Source organism: Hordeum vulgare, chromosome 2H (genome assembly GCF_904849725.1).
Source record: "Hordeum vulgare subsp. vulgare chromosome 2H, MorexV3_pseudomolecules_assembly, whole genome shotgun sequence".
Lineage (NCBI taxonomy): Eukaryota > Viridiplantae > Streptophyta > Magnoliopsida > Poales > Poaceae > Hordeum > Hordeum vulgare.
The window spans coordinates 8,592,635-8,614,947 of NC_058519.1; the positions used below are offsets into that span (position 1 = coordinate 8,592,635).

At 42.6% G+C, this 22,313-nt stretch overlaps 1 protein-coding gene across 1 annotated transcript; it reads right to left on the reverse strand.

The window, feature by feature from the left end:
* Positions 1–11,871: 11,871 nt before the first annotated feature.
* On the reverse strand, positions 11,872–16,420 carry LOC123424357 (cysteine-rich receptor-like protein kinase 41). Its single transcript, XM_045107961.1, has 9 exons — positions 16,416–16,420; positions 16,227–16,315; positions 15,747–15,873; positions 15,015–15,273; positions 14,704–14,929; positions 14,450–14,600; positions 14,121–14,345; positions 12,830–13,342; positions 11,872–12,213 (listed from the first exon to the last, which is right to left on the reverse strand). Exons 3-9 carry the CDS (start codon positions 15,858–15,860, stop codon positions 12,040–12,042), a joined length of 1,662 nt encoding a protein of 553 aa, XP_044963896.1. The 5' UTR covers positions 15,861–15,873; positions 16,227–16,315; positions 16,416–16,420; the 3' UTR covers positions 11,872–12,039.
* Between the last annotated feature and the right edge of the window lie 5,893 nt (positions 16,421–22,313).

Genomic DNA, 22,313 nt, shown 5'->3' on the forward strand with positions numbered 1-22,313 from the left:
TCGTAATCTTAAGTTGATCCTACAAGCTCGGAAGAAGGATTATGTCCTTAATGCTGCGCTAGGAGATGAACCACCCGCTACGGCTGACCAGGATGCTAAGAACGCTTGGTTAACATGTAAGGAGGACTACTCAGTAGTTCAATGTGCACTCTTGTATGGCTTAGAACCGGGACTTCAACGTCGTTTTGAGCGTCATGGAGCATATGAGATGTTCCAGGAGTTGAAGTTTATCTTTCAGAAGAATGCCCGGATCGAGAGGTATGAGACCTCCGATAAATTCTATGCTTGCAAGATGGAGGAGAATTCGTCTGTCAGTGAACATGTGCTCAAAATGTCTGGGTACTCAAACCATCTAGCTGAGCTGGGGATTGAACTCCCGCAAGAGGCTATCACTGACAGAATTCTTCAATCACTGCCGCCAAGCTATAAGGGCTTTGTGTTGAACTACAACATGCAAGGGATGAACAAGTCACCCGGCGAGTTGTTTGCGATGCTGAAAGTCGCAGAGTCTGAACTCCGTAAAGAGCATCAAGTGTTGATGGTGAATAAGACCACTAGTTTCAAGAGAAACGGCAAAGGCAAGAAGGGTAATTCAAAGAAGAGCGGCAAGCCTGTTGCCAATCCGACGAAGAAACCCAAAGCTGGACCTAAGCCTGAAACAGAGTGCTACTATTGCAAGGGTATGGGTCACTGGAAGCTCAACTGCCCCAAGTATCTGGCTAATAAGAAGGCGGCCAAAGAAAAATCAGGTATATTTGATATACATGTTATTGATGTGTACTTAACCATCTCTCGTAGTAGTGCCTGGCTATTCAATACCGGTTTTGTTGATCATATTTGCAACTCGAAACAGGAACTGCGGAATAGGCGAAGGCTGGCGAAAGATGAAATGACGATGCGCGTAGGAAATGGTTCCAAGGTTGATGCAATCGCCGTCGGCACAGTTTCACTTCAGTTACCATCGGGATTAGTTATGAACTTGAATAATTGTTATTTAGTGCCTGCGTTGAGCATGAACATTATATCTGGATCTTGTTTATTGCGAGACGGTTACTCTTTTAAGTCAGAGAATAATGGTTGTTCTATTTCTATGAGTAACATCTTTTATGGTCATGCACCCAATGTGAGAGGATTGTTCATATTGAATCTTGATAGTGATACACATATACATAACATTGAGACCAAAAGAGTTAGAGTTAACAATGATAGCGCCATGTTTTTGTGGCACTGCCACCTAGGTCATATTGGTGTAAAGCGCATGAAGAAACTCCATACCGATGGACTTTTGGAGTCACTTGACTTTGATTCACTTGACACGTGCGAACCATGCCTCATGGGCAAGATGACTAAAACTCCGTTCTCTGGAACAATGGAGCATGCCAGTGACTTATTGGAAAACATACATACCGATGTGTGCGGTCCGATGAACGTGGAGGCACGTGGCGGATATCATTATTTTCTCACCTTCACTGATGATTTGAGTAGATATGGTTATGTCTACTTAATGAAGCACAAGTCTGAAACATTTGAAAAGTTCAAGCAATTTCAGAGTGAAGTTGAAAATCATCGTAACAAGAAGATCAAGTTCCTACGGTCTGATCGTGGGGGTGAATATCTGAGTTTCGAGTTTGGTGCTCACTTAAGACAATGTGGAATTGTTTCGCAGTTAACACCGCCTGGAACACCACAGCGTAATGGTGTGTCCGAACGTCGTAATCGTACTTTGTTAGAGATGATGCGATCTATGATGTCTCTTACTGATTTGCCGTTATCATTTTGGGGTTATGCATTAGAAACAGCTGCATTCACTTTAAATAGGGCACCATCAAAATCTGTTGAGACGACACCATACGAACTGTGGTATGGCAAAAGGCCAAAGTTGTCGTTTCTTAAAGTTTGGGGATGTGATGCTTATGTCAAAAAGCTTCAGCCTGAAAAGCTGGAACCCAAAACGGAAAAGTGCATCTTCATAGGTTACCCAAAAGAGACAGTTGGGTACACCTTCTATCTCAAATCCAAGGGCAAAGTGTTTGTTGCTAAAAACAGAGCTTTTCTCGAGAAGGAGTTTCTCTCGAGAGAATTGAGTGGGAGGAAGATAGAACTTGATGAGGTTGTCGAACCTCTCATCCCTCTGGATGGTGGCGCAGGGCAAGGGGAAACCCCTGTCGTTGCGACACCGGTTGAGGAGGAAGTTAATGATGATGATCATGAAACTCCGGTTCAAGTTCCTATCGAACCACACAGGTCGACGAGACCACGTGCTGCTCCAGAGTGGTACGGTAATCCCGTTTTGTCAATCATGTTGTTAGACAACAATGAACCTGCAAATTATGAAGAAGCAATGCTGGGCCCAGATTCCAACAAATGGCTGGAGGCCATGAAGTCCGAGATAGGATCCATGTATGAAAACAAAGTGTGGACTTTAGAAGTACTACCTGAGGGCCTCAAGGCTATTCAGAACAAATGGATCTTTAAGAAGAAGACGGACGCTGACGGCAATGTGATCGTTTATAAAGCTCGACTTGTGGCAAAGGGTTTTTCACAAGTTCAAGGAGCTGACTACGATGAGACATTCTCACCCGTAGTGATGCTTAAGTCCGTCAGAATCATGTTAGCAATAGCTGCATTTTTCGATTATGAAATCTGGCAGATGGATGTCAAAACGGCGTTTCTTAACGGTTTCCTTAAGGAAGAGTTGTATATGATGCAACCCGAAGGTTTTGTCGATCCTAAGAATGCTAACAAGGTGTGCAAGCTCCAACGATCCATTTATGGACTAGTGCAAGCATCTCGGAGTTGGAACAAACGCTTTGATGAGGTGATCAAAGCATTTGGGTTTATACAAGTGGTTGGAGAATCTTGTATTTACAAGAAAGTGAGTGGGAGCTCTGTGGCGTTTTTAATATTATATGTGGATGACATATTGCTGATTGGAAACAACGTAGAGTTTTTGGGGAGCATAAAGGATTACTTGAATAAAAGTTTCTCTATGAAGGACCTAGGAGAAGCTGCTTACATTCTAGGCATTAAGATCTACAGGGATAGATCGAAACGCCTGATAGAACTTTCACAAAGCACATACCTTGATAAAGTTTTGAAGAGGTTCAAAATGGAACAGTCTAAGAAAGGGTTCTTGCCAGTTTTACAAGGTACGAGATTGAGTAAGACTCAGTGCCCAGCAACTGATAAAGATAGAGAGCATATGAGCACCGTCCCCTATGCTTCAGCCATAGGATCTATCATGTATGCAATGTTGTGCACTAGACCGGACGTTAGCCTGGCCATAAGTATGGCAGGCAGGTTCCAGAGTAATCCAGGATTGGCTCACTCGACGGCGGTCAAGAATATCCTGAAGTACCTAAAAAGGACTAAGGAGATGTTTCTCGTGTATGGAGGTGACGAAGAGCTCGCCGTAAAGGGTTACGTCGATGCAAGCTTTGACACAGATCCGGACGACTCTAAGTCACAGACCGGATATGTATTTATTCTTAATGGGGGTGCGGTAAGCTGATGCAGTTCCAAGCAAAGCATCGTAGCTGATTCTACATGTGAAGCGGAGCACATGGCTGCCTCGGAGGCGGCTAAGGAGGGTGTCTGGATGAAGCAGTTCATGACGGATCTTGGAGTGGTGCCAAGCGCACTGAATCCAATAACCTTGTTCTGTGACAACACGGGTGCCATTGCCTTAGCAAAGGAACCACGGTTTCACAAGAAGACCAGACACATCAAACGACGCTTCAACCTCATCCGCGACTACGTCGAAGGGGAGGACGTAAATATATGCAAAGTGCACATGGATCTGAATGTAGCAGACCCACTGACTAAACCTCTTCCACGGGCAAAGCATGATCAACAGCAGAACTGTATGGGTGTTAGATTTATTACAATATAATTCGCATGATGATGTGAGGGCTAGATTATTGACTCTAGTGCAAGTGGGAAACTGTTGGAATTATGCCCTAGAGGCAATAATAAATATAGTTATTATTATAATTCCTGTATCAAGATAAACGTTTATTATCCATGCTATAATTGTATTGAATGAAGACTTATATGCATGTGTGGATACATAGACAAAACACTGTCCCTAGCAAGCCTCTAGTTGGCTAGCCAGTTGATCAAAGATAGTCAGGGTCTTCTGATTATATACAAGGTGTTTTTGCTTGATAACTGGATCACGTCACTAGGAGAATCACGTGTTGGACTAGACCCAAACTAATAGACGTAGCATGTTGATCGTGTCATTTTGTTGCTACTTTTTTCTGCGTGTCTAGTATTTGTTCCTATGACCATGAGATCATATAACTGACTGACACCGGAGGAATGCTTTGTGTGTATCAAACGTCGCAACGTAACTGGGTGACTATAAAGATGCTCTACAGGTATCTCCGAAGGTGTTCATTGAGTTAGTATGGATCGAGACTGGGATTTGTCACTCCGTGTGACGGAGAGGTATCTCGGGGCCCACTCGGTAATACAACATCACACACAAGCCTTGCAAGCAATGTGACTTAGTGTAAGTTGCGGGATCTTGTATTACGGAACGAGTAAAGAGACTTGCCGGTAAACGAGACTGAAATAGGTATGCGGATACTGACGATCGAATCTTGGGCAAGTAACACACCGAAGGACAAAGGGAATGACATACGGGATTATATGAATCCTTGGCACTGAGGTTCAAACGATAAGATCTTCGTAGAATATGTGGGATCCAATATGGGCATCCAGGTCCCGCTATTGGATATTGACCGAGGAGTCGCTCGGGTCATGTCTACATAGTTCTCGAACCCGCAGGGTCTGCACACTTCAGGTTCGACGTTGTTTTATGCGTATTTGAGTTATATGGTTGGTTACCGAATGTTGTTCGGAGTCCCGGATGAGATTACGGACGTGACGAGCGTTTCCGTAATGGTCCGAAAACGAAGATTGATATATAGGATGACCTCATTTGATTACCGGAAGGTTTTCGGAGTTACCGGGAATGACGAATGGGTTCCGGGTGTTCACCGGGGGGGGGGGGGGGGCAACCCACCCCGGGGAAGCCCATAGGCCTTGGGGGTGGCGCACCAGCCCTTGGTGGGCTGGTGGGACAGCCCAAGAGGGCCCTATGCACCAAGGAGAGAAAATCAAAGAGAAAAGAAAAAAAAAGAGGTGGGAAAGGAGAGAAGGACTCCACTTTCCAATCCTAGTTGGACTAGGATTGGAGGAGGACGCCTCCTCCCCTTGGTGCGCAGCCCTTGGGGCTCCTTGAGCCTCAAGGCAAGCCTCCCCTCCCTCCTCCTATATATATGGAGCAATTAGGGTTGATTTGAGACAACTTTTCAAGGGCAGCCCGACCACATACCTCCACGGTTTTACCTCTAGATCGCGTTTCTGCGGAGCTCGGGCGGAGCCCTGCCGAGATCAGATCACCACCAACCTCCGGAGCGCCGTCACGTTGCCGGAGAACTCATCTACCTCTCCGTCTCTCTTGCTGGATCAAGAAGGTCGAGATCATCGTTGAGCTGTACGTGTGCTGAACGCGGAGGTGCCGTCCGTTCGGCACTAGATCGTGGGACGGATCGCGGGAAGGTTCGTGGGACGGTTCGCGGGGCGGATCGAGGGACGTGAGGACGTTCCACTACATCAACCGCGTTCACTAACGCTTCTGCTGTGCGATCTACAAGGATACGTAGATCGGAAATCCCCTCTCGTAGATGAACATCACCATGATAGGTCTTCGTGTGCGTAGGAAATTTTTTATTTCCCATGCGACGTTCCCCAACAGGCTGGTCCTGAGAATTTTGGGGCCAGGACGAAAATAGAACTCGGGGCCCTTATAATATATGTATATATGATACCGAGTCTCTCCCTAATAATAAAGCACCTATTGCTTCTGTCGCCCGTCATTAAAATTACCCCTAAATTTGATAAAAATTACCCATCAATGCCATCCGTAAGTATAAAAATGATTCACTTTTCGAATTTCAGAAAACGCCGCCCTGTGTTGTGTTTATAATGTACTGATATATAGATAGACCTGTACCAGAGGACTAGCGCTATGGTCAGAGGTGCGACCCTCCAGTCTAGAGACCAGGATTCGATCCCTGGTGCACCACTTTTTCTCTACCTTTTTCTCATTTTTTTCATGGACCGGCCCATGTGCAGCTCAGGGCATCCTGTTTAGTATTTTTTCTTTACTTTTTATTCCTGTTTTAGTTTTTTCTTCTCTAAATTAATTCCAGATTTCAAAAGAACAAAAAATTTAAAAGTTGTCAGTTTGAAATTAGAAAAATGATAAACTGTTTGTGTATTTACAAAATATTAAAACAAGTCATAAAACGTTCATGAGTTCAAAAATTGCTCACATATTATAAAACAAATCACGATTTCATATAAATTGTCATGAAATAAAAAATGTTCATGATTTTTTAAAATGATTCGATATTCAAAGCATATTCAGGAATTTAGAAAACATGTCTATCAACTTTTAGAAAATGTTTGTAAAAAATAATACACATATGTTAATAATGAACAAAACTAACTATGGCTTACATAAAGGTTTTATTAGGAAACCTCTAGAGATCATTTTATGATTTTATTTAGTCCCTCACGTTGGATAAAAAAAGGTTTCCGTGTTTTGTAGTTTGCTTAGCTAAAAAATATTTTTTTGTGACGCCTTAACAAATCAAGCTGTGATGAGCATCATATTTTTAGTTTTTGAAATTACATTTTAAAAGTGCCTTATCTCATCATTACATCACTCAAATATACTTTGTGAAATAACATTTTAAAAATCCTTATGCCATTATTGCATTGGATTCATACCTTTTTATATCTATCACACCTGCATAACCTGATAGTTTTTCTTCCGTTGCAACGCATGGGCACTTTTGCTAGTAGATAGAAATTTTTTAGAGATATACCATTTTTTGACGGGTGAGACATACCTTCTCTTGAATCGCTCCCCCGTGATAATCAGTCGGTACGGTGCGGCCTTCTCTTGACGACTTGGGGTTGCTCGGGGTGGCCGCTTGTGGGCAGTGATGAATCACAAGGATGCATCCATCGCAGGCAAAGGTAAGGATGCTATGTAGTGGTAACCTATGACGAAAACTTACGATAGGTCATGTTTCTTAACAATACCAACATAAGTATGGCACATATGTAAAAAATTGATGAATTGTCACGTCAAACCAACTATTTAGATGGAGTAATCTACAACAAATTCATGTTTAGACTCCAGGTTCATGCGGTGAAAATTAAAACTTTGATGTATGCTTTGTTTCTTTTTATTTTGCTGTAGTATGGCTGAACTGTATCGTGAACCGTTGTTACCTAATAAAAATCTTTTAGAGGGAATGTTGATTGGTTGAATTAAGTGATTAGTCAAGCATCTTAGTTTATCCCTAGGAGTGTAATAAGTCACAAAATTGCCAACCGGCACAAAACATGGTTTTGTAGTTGACAATAAAGTACGAATCTGTGGTGTTTTTCTTGATTCTTAACTGCAACAGGGCACCAAAGATTTTCTTTTTGAAACGAGAAATAGGAGGACTTAGGAGAATACAAGATAGGGTAAGAAAAAACAAAACTTGATATTTGATGAACCTTGTTTGATTTTGTTCTGGATAACCTGAGCAGAATCGAGCGCTTGCGTCACCTGTGCCGGAGACCTCAGCCGCCGACGGCCATGAGAGCCTACCTTGGACTTCGCGTGCGCAAATGCTTGGGCCTCCGCTGTATAAGGCCTACATGACATCGGTCGACGTGCTCGGATTTCTTTCCAATAACGTGGACGGGATAGGGCTGCCGCTATCCGTTTGCCACATATATTTAAATTTATTTATTTATTATTTACTTTTTCCTGTATTTATAAAAGATTCATTGCGTGTTACAAAAGTATCCAGCATATATTAAGGAAATGTTTACGGTATATTTACAAATAATTTGCTCGTGTATAAAAATGTTCGTCATATGTTAGAAATCTGTTCAGTGTATATAACACAAATGTTAAATATTTATTCAATATGTTACAAAAATGTTCAATGCATATTTTGGAAAATTACCCGATGCATATATTCATATTTTTTTTTTTGCAAAAATATATATTCATATTTGTTCAAAGTTTTTATCATATAATACAAAAGGTTCATTATGTATTATTTAAAATGTTCATCGTACAATAAGAAAAAAAATCATCATCTATGTACCTGGCTGTATGATTACGGCAGATGAACCGGCTCCTTTTCCGAAACGCTCCGCAGAAAAACGTGCTACCGCTTCTTTTTTTTTGTGTTTTGCCCTTTGTTTCTTTCCATGCACACTCCAGATCCCATCGATCAATGCATCGAGAAAATATTGGATAGCTAGCTATAGCGGGTATTCAAAGACGTATGCGTGCTTGCTAGCCGGTAAGCAAAATCGCGGTACCTTTCTTGCGTATATACTGTTAGAAAAACAAAGATAAACAGATGAAGGGGACCACAAAAAAAATTATGAAATCAACTTAGACGTGAGTTATTATCTCACATCTAAATATGATATAGTTGGACCATATATTCATGGCCATCGTATGTCAACGGGGCCACAGGAGCATCCAATCGGTGTCTCCCAGCCGTCTGATCTTTTTGACAGTGAGATCAGGTCCGTCAAGTCATTGCAAAGCAAAACTTCGGTGTATATATTTTTCACGCTTCTTGTTCCCGTTTTATGTTGGAAACATGTAGAAAAAATGTAGCAAACATTTTATGTTGCAGCTAATCGTTAAGAAAAACCATCGCGTAAATGCATCACCAAAGCCAACACTTGTAGTGTAAATAGTAAAAATGACCATGCACCATGAAGAGAATATATGCAACAAAGGTCTAAGACTAGAATGACGACTGCACCCTGTCACCCATGTGTTGCACCAAAACATGCATGAGCTTACAACGTTTTTCCGGCAAAAATAAAAATAAAAATAGCAACGATCTAGCTCGATGGAGCCCCACTATTAGTGAATCTACTCAGCCTGGACCCATCCAATCCTAACCAACTTCTTCCCCAAGCTCAATCGTGCAAAGAACTTTCATTTCTGGATCCAACATAAGCATGATAGATCATGATCTCAACCATGATGGCAAGCTTCATGACCCGCATTTGGAATATGGGAAAAGAAGCGATGGCGAATGAGCATGACCTGGACCCATGACATGGGACACTAACCTACATCCATAGAAAGCGACGACAGATGAAGATGAGCAAACATCGTGTGTTGGGTGCATCCCATGGGAGCGGTCTAGGAAAAGGTACGCCCAGAAGGAAGATGAAGTGGGAGGAGCAACGAGGAAGGAGGGCGAATTTCATCGTTGCAAACTAATAATGGGTGAGATTAGGCTCGCACGCGGGATGATTTGATCAACGGATTGGTCGAGTGGAGTGGATCGTTAACCTATATTCATGTCAATGCGTATCTCGTCCTTGGTGGGAAAGAATGCTAATAGAAGAGTGAAATTGATGCCCGCGCCCTTCCCCTTTCACTATGCCGTCTATCATTTTTTTCTGATTGGTTCTGGAATTCCTCAACCAATCAAGAATTCACAAGAACAACATGAAAAGGGCAATGCAATCGAAGTCGAGGACAAACTCACTATGGAGCTTAGTTTCAAGGTGTGGGTGATCATCGTTCTTAACGAACACATGTTGTCCAAGCATAGAGGGATTATTCTGGGTGCATCAGCAATGGCATGCAGAGGGAACAAGTTCAGTTATAAATACCCCTTTGGTAGGATTTTTCGTCCCGGCGATGGTGGTTGTATTGGCCCGTTGCTAGATGACTTTTTCTACCGTAGTGAGTGGTGGATGCGTGAAATGGCAGATTAACTGGGTAAATCTTATTCTGCGTACTTTTAGTTTATTGATGCCAATCACTTGGTCGGATCAAGGACGTGCCCAGCGAAGACGATGACCCCGGACCGTTCCTCCATGATGAGCAACGTGAACGGATGATCGGCGATGAACTCCACAATTTTCGGCGGCAGGCTGCCACCACGTAAGACTGCTATTCTCGCGGCTGGCTCCGTGCCTTCCTCGTTCACCTTGACCACCGCCCTGTGGACAACCTTGGTCAGAATGGCCCAGTTCGACTCCCGACTCACGACCTTAATTTTAGACTAGCAAAAGGACCCATGCGTTGCAACGGGAGAAAGAAATACCACACGCTCTTAATTTATAAAAAATGGTCTATAATCTGAGAATTTGCAGTTACGACACAAACAAAGATGGTCTTATCCTACAAAAATGCAGTTCAAAATTTCACATGTCTTCTATTTTAACACGGCTTGCATGTAGATTTAATACGTACAAAGAATCAGTCAAGTGACCTTCAGTTTCATCTTCAATCCTGATTTTGTTGATGTGTTCATCCCCAACCCGGATGAGTACCGGTATGAAAGAAAGACGAATAATGACTTATTTATTAAGATTGCATCCTAGATAGTATTTTTATTGAACGTTTAACAGATAAAATAATATCATATTTAAATTCTACATATTTTTCTAATCAAATTCCATATATAATATGTTAAATTTGGAGTTACGGTTTAAAAGATATGAGTATTTTAAAAACATTTAATATATACTATGAGTTTAATATCATAAACATCAAGGGCTTTTTTGTAAAATCACCTCGGTGGGTTTTCCGAGGGAAGTGATAGCCTCTTTATTATTAGGTAAAGATGTACTCCCTCCGGTCCTTTATAGTCTGCATATTAGCTTTGTCCGAAGTCAAAATATCTCTACTTTGACCAAATTTATAGAAACATATATCAACATTCACAGTGTCAAATTAATATTGTTAGATTCATTACGAAATGTAGTTTCATAAAATGTGTATTTGGTACTGTAGATGTTGATATTTTTTAATATATATTTGGTCAAACTTTTTAAAGTTTGACTTGATGCAATTCTAATATGCAGAGTAAAAAGGACCGAAGAAAGTACTAAAACTGCTGACTTGTGGGCATGGGATCCACGCACCTTTCCTTTCGTTACACAACACCCACCCCAACCCCACCACGTCCGTCCACCTTCCAATCGCATGAAAGGTTTAAATTTTCTTGTGAAGTCTGATTGTATTCAAAACACTAAACAATACTGCACAGTTTCATCCGTACAAGCACACCCGAACACACACAAATAACTAGAATAACAAAGAGCAACGTAAAACAATTAGTAAAACACGAAGATTTCCAGAGCTCTGTGTTATCATCCCTAACCTTCCGAGAAGACCCCTACAACACAAGCATGCAGTGGCGGAGGTAGAGGATGGCCAGGGTGGACCATGGCCAATCCCGAGGTTTTAAAATAGCTTTTATACCAAGAAAGGCTAAGAAAATGTATATGTACAGTATGACCCAACCTGACCCAATGGGCTAGGTCCGTCACTGCAAGAATGTGAAACCAGATCTACCAAGCAGATCATCATCTTGAACTACGGTATAATCACCTAGATAGGGTGGATAGGGCTACGCAAATCCTTATTTGTATGATTTAGATATAGTTCCTTGTATAATTTTCTTAATTGTATGATTGTTTGTTATAGGTAGTGTCATGGTTTTGATATCTGTGCACATTGGCCCTTGTTCGATATATGATTCGAATGTGGTATATTTTTTTTATAACTATCTGTTGCATTTCGTGTTTATGACAATCATGCCCATCAAGTTTACATAGATATTTTTATTTAGGAGGTATGTGAACCGAAAATTACAACAGACCCTCTTATCGAGAAATTAAATTTAATTGAAAAGGAAAACGAGTATTTGAAAGAAAAATTGAAAAGAATTGAAGAAGAAAAGATGGGACTAGAGTTGTATGTTGTCGATGTCGTCGATGATCACAAGATCAAAATGGATGCAATGCGTTTGAAAATTAGAAAGATTAGAAAATATACTGCACATCAACACATTTCTTGGGCAGTGCAGTTGTTGCAATGGTTACAGGCAACGATTAGCGATGCAATCGGGTCATCACAACAAGTGAACTTGGTAAGCCTACCACAGTGCTGGAGATGGCTGATCAGCGATAGCTGATTCTTGCATTAAACTTGGGGCTATGTCCTCTGCCAATTTTCGCTTCAATCTCACACCCGCCCGATTTGTCGCTAGAAGAATAATCGGCGTCGGAAATGATATACAAAATCTTCTCCAAGTTGTTTTGAAACCAGTCGACATCACTGATCCCACAGAAAGCCTGCACGTGTTAACAATAAAAGGGGTTATAAATTCATGACTTGCCTGAAATTTTCGTAAATCCCAGTTATATTTTAAGCCTTCAGATCAACATCCATCCATCCTCATCTCCAAGTCACTGCATATGTAACCTACTCCCTCCGTAAACTAATATAAAAGCATTTCGATTACTAATTAAAGTAGTGTTCTAAATGTTTTTATATTAGTTTACGGGGGAAGTACAAACTAAAAAGTTCCCTTGGCATTTGAGTAAATTTGCAATCATTCAGATACTGCAAAATTTAGGTGACGGACACTTGCAAAATTCCAAGCAACTAAGAATTAGAAAAACTGTGGGGGTGTCAAATCTCTGTTGATAGTAATTTCATTAAATCTCAAGTCTAGAAAGCAAGCCTTAGGATCTTTGAAGTAACGGGGGCTTTGGGATATCTAAGATAACATATGTTACTTCAGGTTTAATTACAATTGTGAAACTGTACGGTTGCACATTCCAAACACTAAAGTCACATACCATTTTTGAAATATTGAGGATGGACGATGGGCAACCAATCGATCTAGAAAGACAAATTTCCAGGTTGCTTAGAAACAGAAAAACGGCTGGAGTACTATATATGTACCTTATTGCGGTGCCAGAAACTACATGGTGTACTCCAGGCAACTATGTAATCCTTGTCTTGGCCATGTTTATTTTCCCCTCGGTAGACGACAGCGGCTACGGAGCCTGAGGACTCACCTGCCCGGTGGACGTGATGGAATGCTGCCCACTGTCCGTTGCCAATAGTAGCTGGGTAGGGTGCACTGCCTATGTGGCCAGCCCAGTCGTGGTTTGCGACTTGGTGGATGGTATCTCCGGTCTCATTATACAAACGGCACAACGTTGACTGTCCATTTCCATACAGGGACTTCAGACCCTTGACATACTTGGAAGCTTTGTTGTCCTTGTCATGCTCATCCACCAGGTTCCATGCCTCGCGTGCTCGATCTTCCCGTGCCTTGTGTTTGCCCATGTACCTTGCCATTTTATCCAACCTGTAGTTGTCGACTACTTCACCAAAGCAATTCTCTGTTTCGCGCACTTGTTCTCTCTCACGTTTTTCTTCTACTTCTGTTATATGAGTTTGCTGGCTTTCCTGCACATTTGGAGACACATATTTGACAACCACCCACTTTTTATGTAAACGTGTGTCTTGTGGATCACATAGTTCATTTGCGAGACCCAAGAGCCATAGCTTCCCACCAGGATAGGCTACTTGGTATGCTGACAAATTTTCTTTTTTATGAACGTGATTTTCTAGAAATAACATGTCAAGAAACTTTTAAATAATATTTTTCTGCGAGAAAAAATAGGTCGGAATAAAAACAAAGCTAATTGTTATACGAATGTTCAAAGGCACCTTCATTCGTGTGATTAAAGCTACCGCTGGATTGGAATACCCCCTCTGTTTGACAATGCAAGTCATTTTCCTCAAGAATTATTGTTTCACAATCTAACCCACTAAGGAATTGTAGGTTGGGTTTCCCTCAAATTTTAGAAGCTAAATATATATACCCAAAGGCATTACTTTATCAAATTAATAGTACTACAAAACATATAATGATTAGGTTAAACAAGGGTAATACATTATCGAGCATCCAATGACACACCAACAAAAACATGTATATTAGGGATTTAGAGTAAATAACTTTCATTTTATCCTTTTAATCATATTTTCCGTGGCTTAAATAATTTTACAGAACCAATCTTCCAAGCACATGTATTCCCAATGTTGCAAGTGTTCTTCTCTCTATTTATTTTTTCAGAATATCGTATGTCAGGATTAAACATATAAATTGTATGGACATTAGTCAAATATTTCTAGGCAGGAAATAATCATAGTAAAACACAGTTGTGCCGTTTAATGATCACACCTGGTTCGTTGTTGACTCAGGGTCCTTTAGTAATGCATCAGCAAATTGGCTTGCAGTTTCTGTCTCGTTTAGCTCATTAAGGATGTTTCCTATAGTCGGCCTTTTATGTCGGTCAACCTCCACACAACTTAAAGCCATTTCAATGCACCTCTTTACTTGTATGCAATAGGACTCGAGTGCATTCACTGATGCTGCCTGTAGCCTATTCCTCCAGTTTCTATGTACCTTGTGATTTTAAACATAAATGCAGTATATTAGCAATTTAGCATAATTAAGTATCATTTGTGAAACATATACAACCAATGACGATAAATGCAACTCCTTCTTACAAGCTCAGTGAATTGTTGGGAAGATATTTCAGCACTTTTTGAGTAGCCTGTGGGTCCTGCCATTATCTTTATGATTATAACACCCAAGCTGAATATGTCCAACTTATTAGAAATTACATGATGATTTATATATTCCGGCGGTAAGTACCCACTGCATGAAACATCATACATATTACTCATACCATGTGTCGAATGCAAACATAATTACTTGATTATAGAAGATTTCAATTGACATGGAGAACAACTTAGCTTACATTGTTCCTACAGAACTTGCAGTGATACGCGTTCGTTCGTCGATTAGCCTCGACAATCCAAAATCGCCAATCTTAGGCAACCAGTTCTCATCCAGCAATACATTGGCTGGTTTTAAGTCCAAATGAAACATCGGAGGTTCCAATTCCTCGTGAAGGTATTTCAAACCCTTGCAAATTCCTTTTATTATTGCATAGCGTGTGTGCCAATCATGTCCACTAGATTCGTCTATAACAACGAAGAGCGTCCATAGAAAGTTTATATTAAAATATGGTAGTACCTACTAATACAAGTAGAGCATTATGCATCATACCAGAGAGATAATCATTAAGGCTTCCATTTTGCATATATTCGAAGCAAAGCGCCCTATGTGTCACTTCACCAAGAACCTTTTTCCCATTGTATGGCACATATTCTCGTCGAGTTTCATGGCAATAGCCAACTAAACGCACGACATTCTGGTGTTGGAGACTTTCAAGGTTGTGATACTCCTTCTCAAATAGCTCATCATCAAGTCCTAGCATGGGATGAAGCATCTTCACAGCAATCTTCTCCCCACTTGTATGCAGTCCCTATTCAATGTCTTACATGCTTGGTCTAATTTTCGACTAATGTAGCGATATATATACAAGTGTAAAGCACAAACTGGTACTCATGTTTGAACATGTGGTGATGCAAACCATGTACTGCTATATGTTGTTTGTTGCACGACAGATGAGCACACAACAGTGCAAGATCAGGCACACATGTGAATACTAGTTACTAAGATCAAAAGAGAACAAAATAGTGCAGCCCGCAACTTGCACAATGTCTAATCTGTGTTGGCATGCGCCTGAATAAATAAGCATGGTTAATTTTCTACGTGATGGATGCAATTGCTCTTCTAGCGAGTAACAAACTACTCTCTTTTCCTCAATAGTAGACACAAATGAGAGCAATAATGATTTATAACCATATAATGTGCAGTGTGTCTTAATTCACATGCATGCTGCTACCGCCTGCGGTAACTGTATGAAATTGAGTTTGGAAACCATATTAATCGTACCAGATAGACTTTTCCGTATGTGCCTCTGCCAAGTTCCCGGTCCTCGGAGAAACCATTTGTCATCTGATCCAACAAATGGTATGCCAAACTCGGCACCACAGTTGCATGGTCCATGTTACCGTTTTTCCTGGGTAAAAAAAAGGGAAAATAAAGTGCTTCATGAGAGATAGTTCATGTTCATATTTACAGATACAATAAGCATTAGAAATTTGTGGCCATTTTAAATCCTCCTCTCCCTGATTGATCTTTATGGGCTATACCAGTACACAAGGGAGCTTGCAAAATCCGATCCATAAACAACACCAACAATATGTTATAAAGATGAAAAGATTGTGATGATCAAAATTGCCCCTGCTATTATTGTGCTATACAGCAGAAATAGGGCTACTTCCATCCATAATAAGTTCAGATTTGGCAATAAAACGCAAATCTGTGAAGATCAAATAGCAGTAGAAGGAAAGCAATGTCGAAGGCACAAACCTTGCAAAACAGGCCTGCAACGAGAGACGAAGGCGCTTGTAAACGTGCGTGCTTGAAGTGGAAGGAGAATGAGCAGCTAGCTCGGCCTTCTGTTAAAGATGGAACACGATCACATCACATCACATCACATCACATCACATCATGCAAACAGATTAAATTACGCAGTTGCATCCAAAACAGTCTACTTACCCGGCAGCCAAGTTGGGAGAGCAGGTGGCAGCTGAATCATGGTATATGCAAGTGGCTCTATTCATATGCTCCGCTACCAAGTCTCTGGTCCTCGAGGAAACCATTTATAATTTCTTTAAGAAATGCAATTGCAGAGACCATGGTGTCACAGATGCACGATCCATGTTTTTTTTTGAACTGGATGCATGATCCATGTTATTGCTTCTTCTCCTGGCGGGGAAAAAAGAAATAAATCTTGTATCAGACATGTTAACATTTTGGAGCTAGCATAAGCATTAAGAATTTTTATGGCCAGTTTAACTGCTCTTTCTACCTTGTTGAACTCTACCAACAGATCCATTCAGTATATAATAATGAATAGTTTGTGATGAACAATTATATTGCAAGCTACAGTACAATTTTTGAACACATATGTGATAACTAAAGGGGTATACTTAACCAGCAGGTTCTTAAACTTAGAGCCATCATGGAGTAAAAGGAGAGCAATGCCGAAACGATTAACTCGGCATCAACAGCGATGTTAGTCGTCAATGCCGCGTAGTTTGACAAAGTGGTCGATCATTGCAAGTAGGAAGATAAGGTGGACCCAACACTCGTAGTTGAGATGCATAATTGCATATGACAGGACGCAACCCCATTTAAATTAGCTAGTTGGCCGACACAAGGCTTAATTATACAGCTGCCCACAGGGTGGTCATTACACAATTTGCATCTTTGAGATCATGGTGAGCACTTGGAATCCAATGTGAAGTTTGCATGTTGAAATGAGGAGTAAGAGCATCTCCAGCCGTTCGGCCCCCCAGGGGGGAGAAATAGCGCCCCCTGGGCCCGTGCCGGCGATAAAATCGGCGTGGGAGCTCGGGTTCCCCGTCGCCCCTTCAAGGTCGCCCCCACCCGCCGATTTCGGCCCACTTTCAGAGAAAAATTGTACCAATTTTGACCCATATTTGGCATGCTTCGGCACAAATTCAACATATGCTTATTTTTTATCACATAGTTCATCACAGAAAATCAATACAAATCAAGAGAATTCAACAAGTCAAAATAGTTCACCAAATAAAACTCATAATTCATCACACATATCAAGCTAGGCGTTGACCTTGAGCCTCCATAGGTGCTCCACCAAATCGTGCTACGGTTGTTGATGCACCTGTGGGTCTCGGATCTCCTGACGCATGTTTAGGAAGGCAGTTCAGGTTGCCGGTAGCTGGTGATCAACTTGGGCAAGAGGACCCTTCTTGTAATATGGTTTAGTGTCAAACAGTGGCTCTTCGTGCTCGATCTCAATGATCATGTTGTGCAAGATGACACAGCAAGTCATGACTTCCTATGCTTGACAAAGTAGGAGTTCTTGCCTCCTGGCACAACGTTTGAGATAGTCTTCACAAATTTGGACCATCTCGGATAGATTCCATCTGCTAGGTACTATCCCTTGTTGTAGTGGCACCCATTGACCTCGTAATTAACCGGATGAGCGTGATATTCAATAAACTTGGCAAAGATATTCGAGCACTGCAGTACGTTGATGTCATTATGAGTTCCTAGCATACCAAAGAAGAAGTGCAAAATTCAGAGGTCTTGTGTGGCCATTGTCTTAAGTACCACACTGCAACCGCCTTTGGCGCCTTTGTACATCTCCTGCCAAGCAAATGGGCAGTTTTTCCATTTCCAATGCATAAGTACTGGTGGAAAAACAGGCTTCCGTCCAGCCCCATAAGTCGCGAAGCTGTAGGAACCGCGACTAATGGGACCTTTAGTCGCGGTTCTGGAGGTGAACCGCGACCAAAGGCCTGGGCCCAGGGCGCTCGGTGGCCAGCTGGTGCACGTGAGGGGCTTTAGTCGCGGTTGGCCAGGACAACCGCGACTAAAGGCCTTCGGGCACCTTTAGTCACGGTTTGCCATGCCAACCGCAACTAAAGCCCCTCCCCTATATATACCCATCCAGCAGCCAACACTTAGCCATTTGGAGCCATTCTCTTCACAAGTGGGTGTAGGTTTGCTTTTGGTTCCTCTTATGCACATAAGGTGTTTGATGAAATGCCCCAAGAGCATGAAACAAACATGACATGAAGTGTTGGAGCCACACTCCTCGATCGCGGTTAGCAACTTGATGAACCTTTGATGTGTCATTGATAAAATATGCATGTGTGTAGTTCATTGTTTAATTTATATTGTTTGTAGCTAGTTAGTTTAACAAATGCATGATGGTTAATTATATATTTTATATTATAATAATGCAGATGAATCGGCAATGGATGTACGTTAACCGACTCTCCGGCGAGTTCACTACGGGTTTGAAAGATTTCCTCGTAGTGGCTAATGCGAACAAGCGGGGGGGTTTTGTTATCTGTCCATGTGTTAACTGTAAGAATCAGAAGGGTTACTCTTCCTCAAGAGATGTTCACATGCATCTGCTTCGGCACGGTTTCATGCCAAGCTATAATTGTTGGACCAAGCATGGAGAAAGAGGGGTTATAATGGAAGAAGATGAAGAAGGGGATGATTTCATCGATGAAAGCTATCTTGCTCATTTCGGTGATACTTTCATGGAGGATGCTGAAGGTGAAGGGGAAGGTGAAGAAGAGGCACGTGATGATCCCGTTGATGATCTTGGTCGGACCATTGCTGATGCACGGAGACGCTGCGAAACTGAAAAGGAGAGGGAGAATTTGGATCGCATGTTAGAGGATCACAGAAAGGCGCTGTACCCCGGATGCGATGATGGTCTGAAAAAGCTGGGCTGCACACTGGATTTGCTGAAATGGAAGGCAGAGGCAGGTGTAGCTGACTCGGCATTTGAAAACTTGCTGAAAATGTTGAAGAATATGTTTCCAAAGGATAACGAGTTGCCCACCAGTACGTACGAAGCAAAGAAGGTTGTCTGCCCTCTAGGTTTAGAGGTTCTAAAGATACATGCATGCATCAACGACTGCATCCTCTACCGCGGTGAATACGAGAATTTGAATGAATGCCCGGTATGCACTGCATTGCGTTATAAGATCAGAGGCGATGACCCTGGTGACGATGTTGAGGGCCAGAAACCCAGGAAGAGGGTTCCCGCCAAGGTGATGTGGTATGCTCCTATAATACCACGGTTGAAACGTCTGTTCAGGAACAAAGAGCATGCCAAGTTGTTGCGATGGCACAAAGAGGACCGTAAGTCGGACGGGGAGTTGAGACACACCGCAGATGGAACGCAATGGAGAAAGATCGACAGATGGTTCAAAGATTTTGCAGCTGACGCAAGGAACATAAGATTTGCTCTAAGTACGGATGGCATGAATCCTTTTGGCGAGCAGAGCTCCAGCCATAGCACCTGGCCCGTGACTCTATGCATCTACAACCTTCCTCCTTGGTTGTGCATGAAGCGGAAGTTCATTATGATGCCAGTGCTCATCCAAGGTCCGAAGCAACCCGGCAACGACATCGATGTGTACCTAAGGCCATTAGTTGATGAACTTTTACAGCTGTGGGGTGGTGTCCGTGTGTGGGATGAGCACAAACAAGAGGAATTTGACCTACGAGCGTTGCTTTTCGTAACCATCAACGATTGGCCTGCTCTTAGTAACCTTTCGGGACTGTCAAATAAGGGATACAATGCATGCACGCACTGCTTACATGAGACTGAAAGTGTACATTTGCCAAATTGTAAGAAGAACGTGTACCTTGGGCATCGTCGATTTCTTTCGAAAATTCATCCAGTAAGAAAGAAAGGCAAGCATTACAACGGCAAGGCAGATCACCGGCCGAAGCCTGCGGAACGCACTGGTGCTGAGGTATTTGATATGGTCAAGGATTTGAAAGTCATCTTTGGAAAGGGTCCTGGCGGACAATCAGTTCCGAAGGGAGAAAAAGTTCCAAAACCTGAAGTCTCACGACTGCCACGTGATTATGACGCAATTGCTTGCGATTGCTTTGAGGGGGCTCCTGCCGGAAAATGTTCGAGTAGCCATTGTGAAGCTATGTGCATTCCTCAATGCAATCTCTCAGAAGGTAATCAATCCAGAAGTTCTACCACGGTTACAGAACGATGTGATCCAATGTCTTGTCAGTTTCGAGCTGGTGTTCCCGCCATCCTTCTTCAATATTATGACGCACCTCCTGGTTCACCTAGTCGAAGAGATTTTCGTTCTCGGTCCTGTATTTCTACACAATATGTTCCCCTTCGAGAGGTTCATGGGAGTATTAAAGAAATATGTTCGTAACCGTGCTAGGCCAGAAGGAAGCATCGCCAAGGGCTATGGAAATGAGGAGGTAATTGAGTTTTGTGTTGACTTTGTTCCTGACCTTAAGCCGATTGGTCTTCCTCGATCGCGGCACGAGGGGAGACTAAGTGGAAAAGGCACGATCGGAAGGAAATCAACGATATGTATGGACGGCCATTCTCTGACTGAAGCACACCACACTGTACTGACCAATTCCAGCTTGGTGGCTCCGTACTTTGAGAAACACAAGAATATTTTACGCTCGGACAACCCGGGGAAGCCTGAATCCTGGATTAGGAAGGCCCACATGGAGACTTTCGGCAGTTGGTTGAGAAAACATTTAATGAATGACAATGATGTTGTAGATCAGCTGTACATGTTGGCCAAGACACCATCTTCGACTATAACGACTTTCCAAGGGTACGAGATAAATGGGAATACATTTTACACGATCGCCCAAGATAAAAAGAGCACCAACCAAAACAGTGGTGTCCGCTTTGATGCAGCAACCGAGAATGGGCAAGAGGTCACATATTATGGTTACATAGAGGAGATATGGGAACTTGACTATGGACCCTCCTTTAAGGTCCCTTTGTTCCGGTGCAAATGGTTCAAGCTAACAGGAGGTGGGGTAAAGGTGGACCAGCAATACGGAATGACAATGGTGGATTTCAACAATCTTGGTTACCTTGACGAACCATTCGTCCTAGCGAAAGATGTCGCTCAGGTTTTCTATGTGAAGGACATGAGTAGCAAACCGAGGAAACGGAAAGATAAGAAAACGATCAGTACATCATGCGATGATCCAAAGCGCCACATTGTTCTTTCAGGGAAAAGAAACATCGTGGGAGTGGAGGACAAGACAGACATGTCAGAAGATTATAATATGTTTGCTGAAATTCCGCCCTTCAAAGTGAACACCGACCCAAGCATTAAGTTAAATGATGAGGATGCTCCATGGATACGGCACAATCGTAAGCAAGCAGGGACACAAGGGAAGAAATGATGTGTAATAATTTATTGTACCAAACTTTGTTGAATGGATCATGTGAATTATATTACCCGTGATGTGTTTGGTGTCCATTTTCGAATGATTCGAGATACCACTGATGATACATGAAATTTGGAGTGATTTAGTCATACTCCTGCCTAGGCGTATAATATGCATACTCGTAGTCTTCATAGCCGCCGTCGTCGTTGTACTGGTAGTCGTCGCCTTCTAAGTTGCCGCCGTCGTCGTCGCTGCTGTCGTCGCTGTCGTCGGGCGGCGCTCGTGGCTCGAACTGAGGGTAGCGCAGGCGGGGGATATCGCCGTCCGTGATGTAGTCCATGACGCTCTGCAGAGTCCGGCCGTACCACCATAGCCGACGGCCGGCCTCGTGGAAGTTCCCAGGAGGCAGACCGTCCTCCTCATACCTGGCGAGCGCCCTCTCACGCCGATTGATGAAGAAGGCGTCCCAAGTATGCTGGTTATCGGGATGCCAGCGGGGATTCATCCGCTGCTCCGGCGTGAGGTCGAGGTAGTAGTGGTTCGTGATGGCCGCCCGGCGCGCAGTACCCTGAGGGACGGGAGGGACCGGCACGCCGCCGGCGCTTAGGCTCCAGCCGGTGGGGACGCGGTAGCCCGGTGGACAAGGGTAGTTCGAGGCGCAAAGCTCCTCCACCTGCTGGTAGGTTAGAGTGGGTGCGGTGG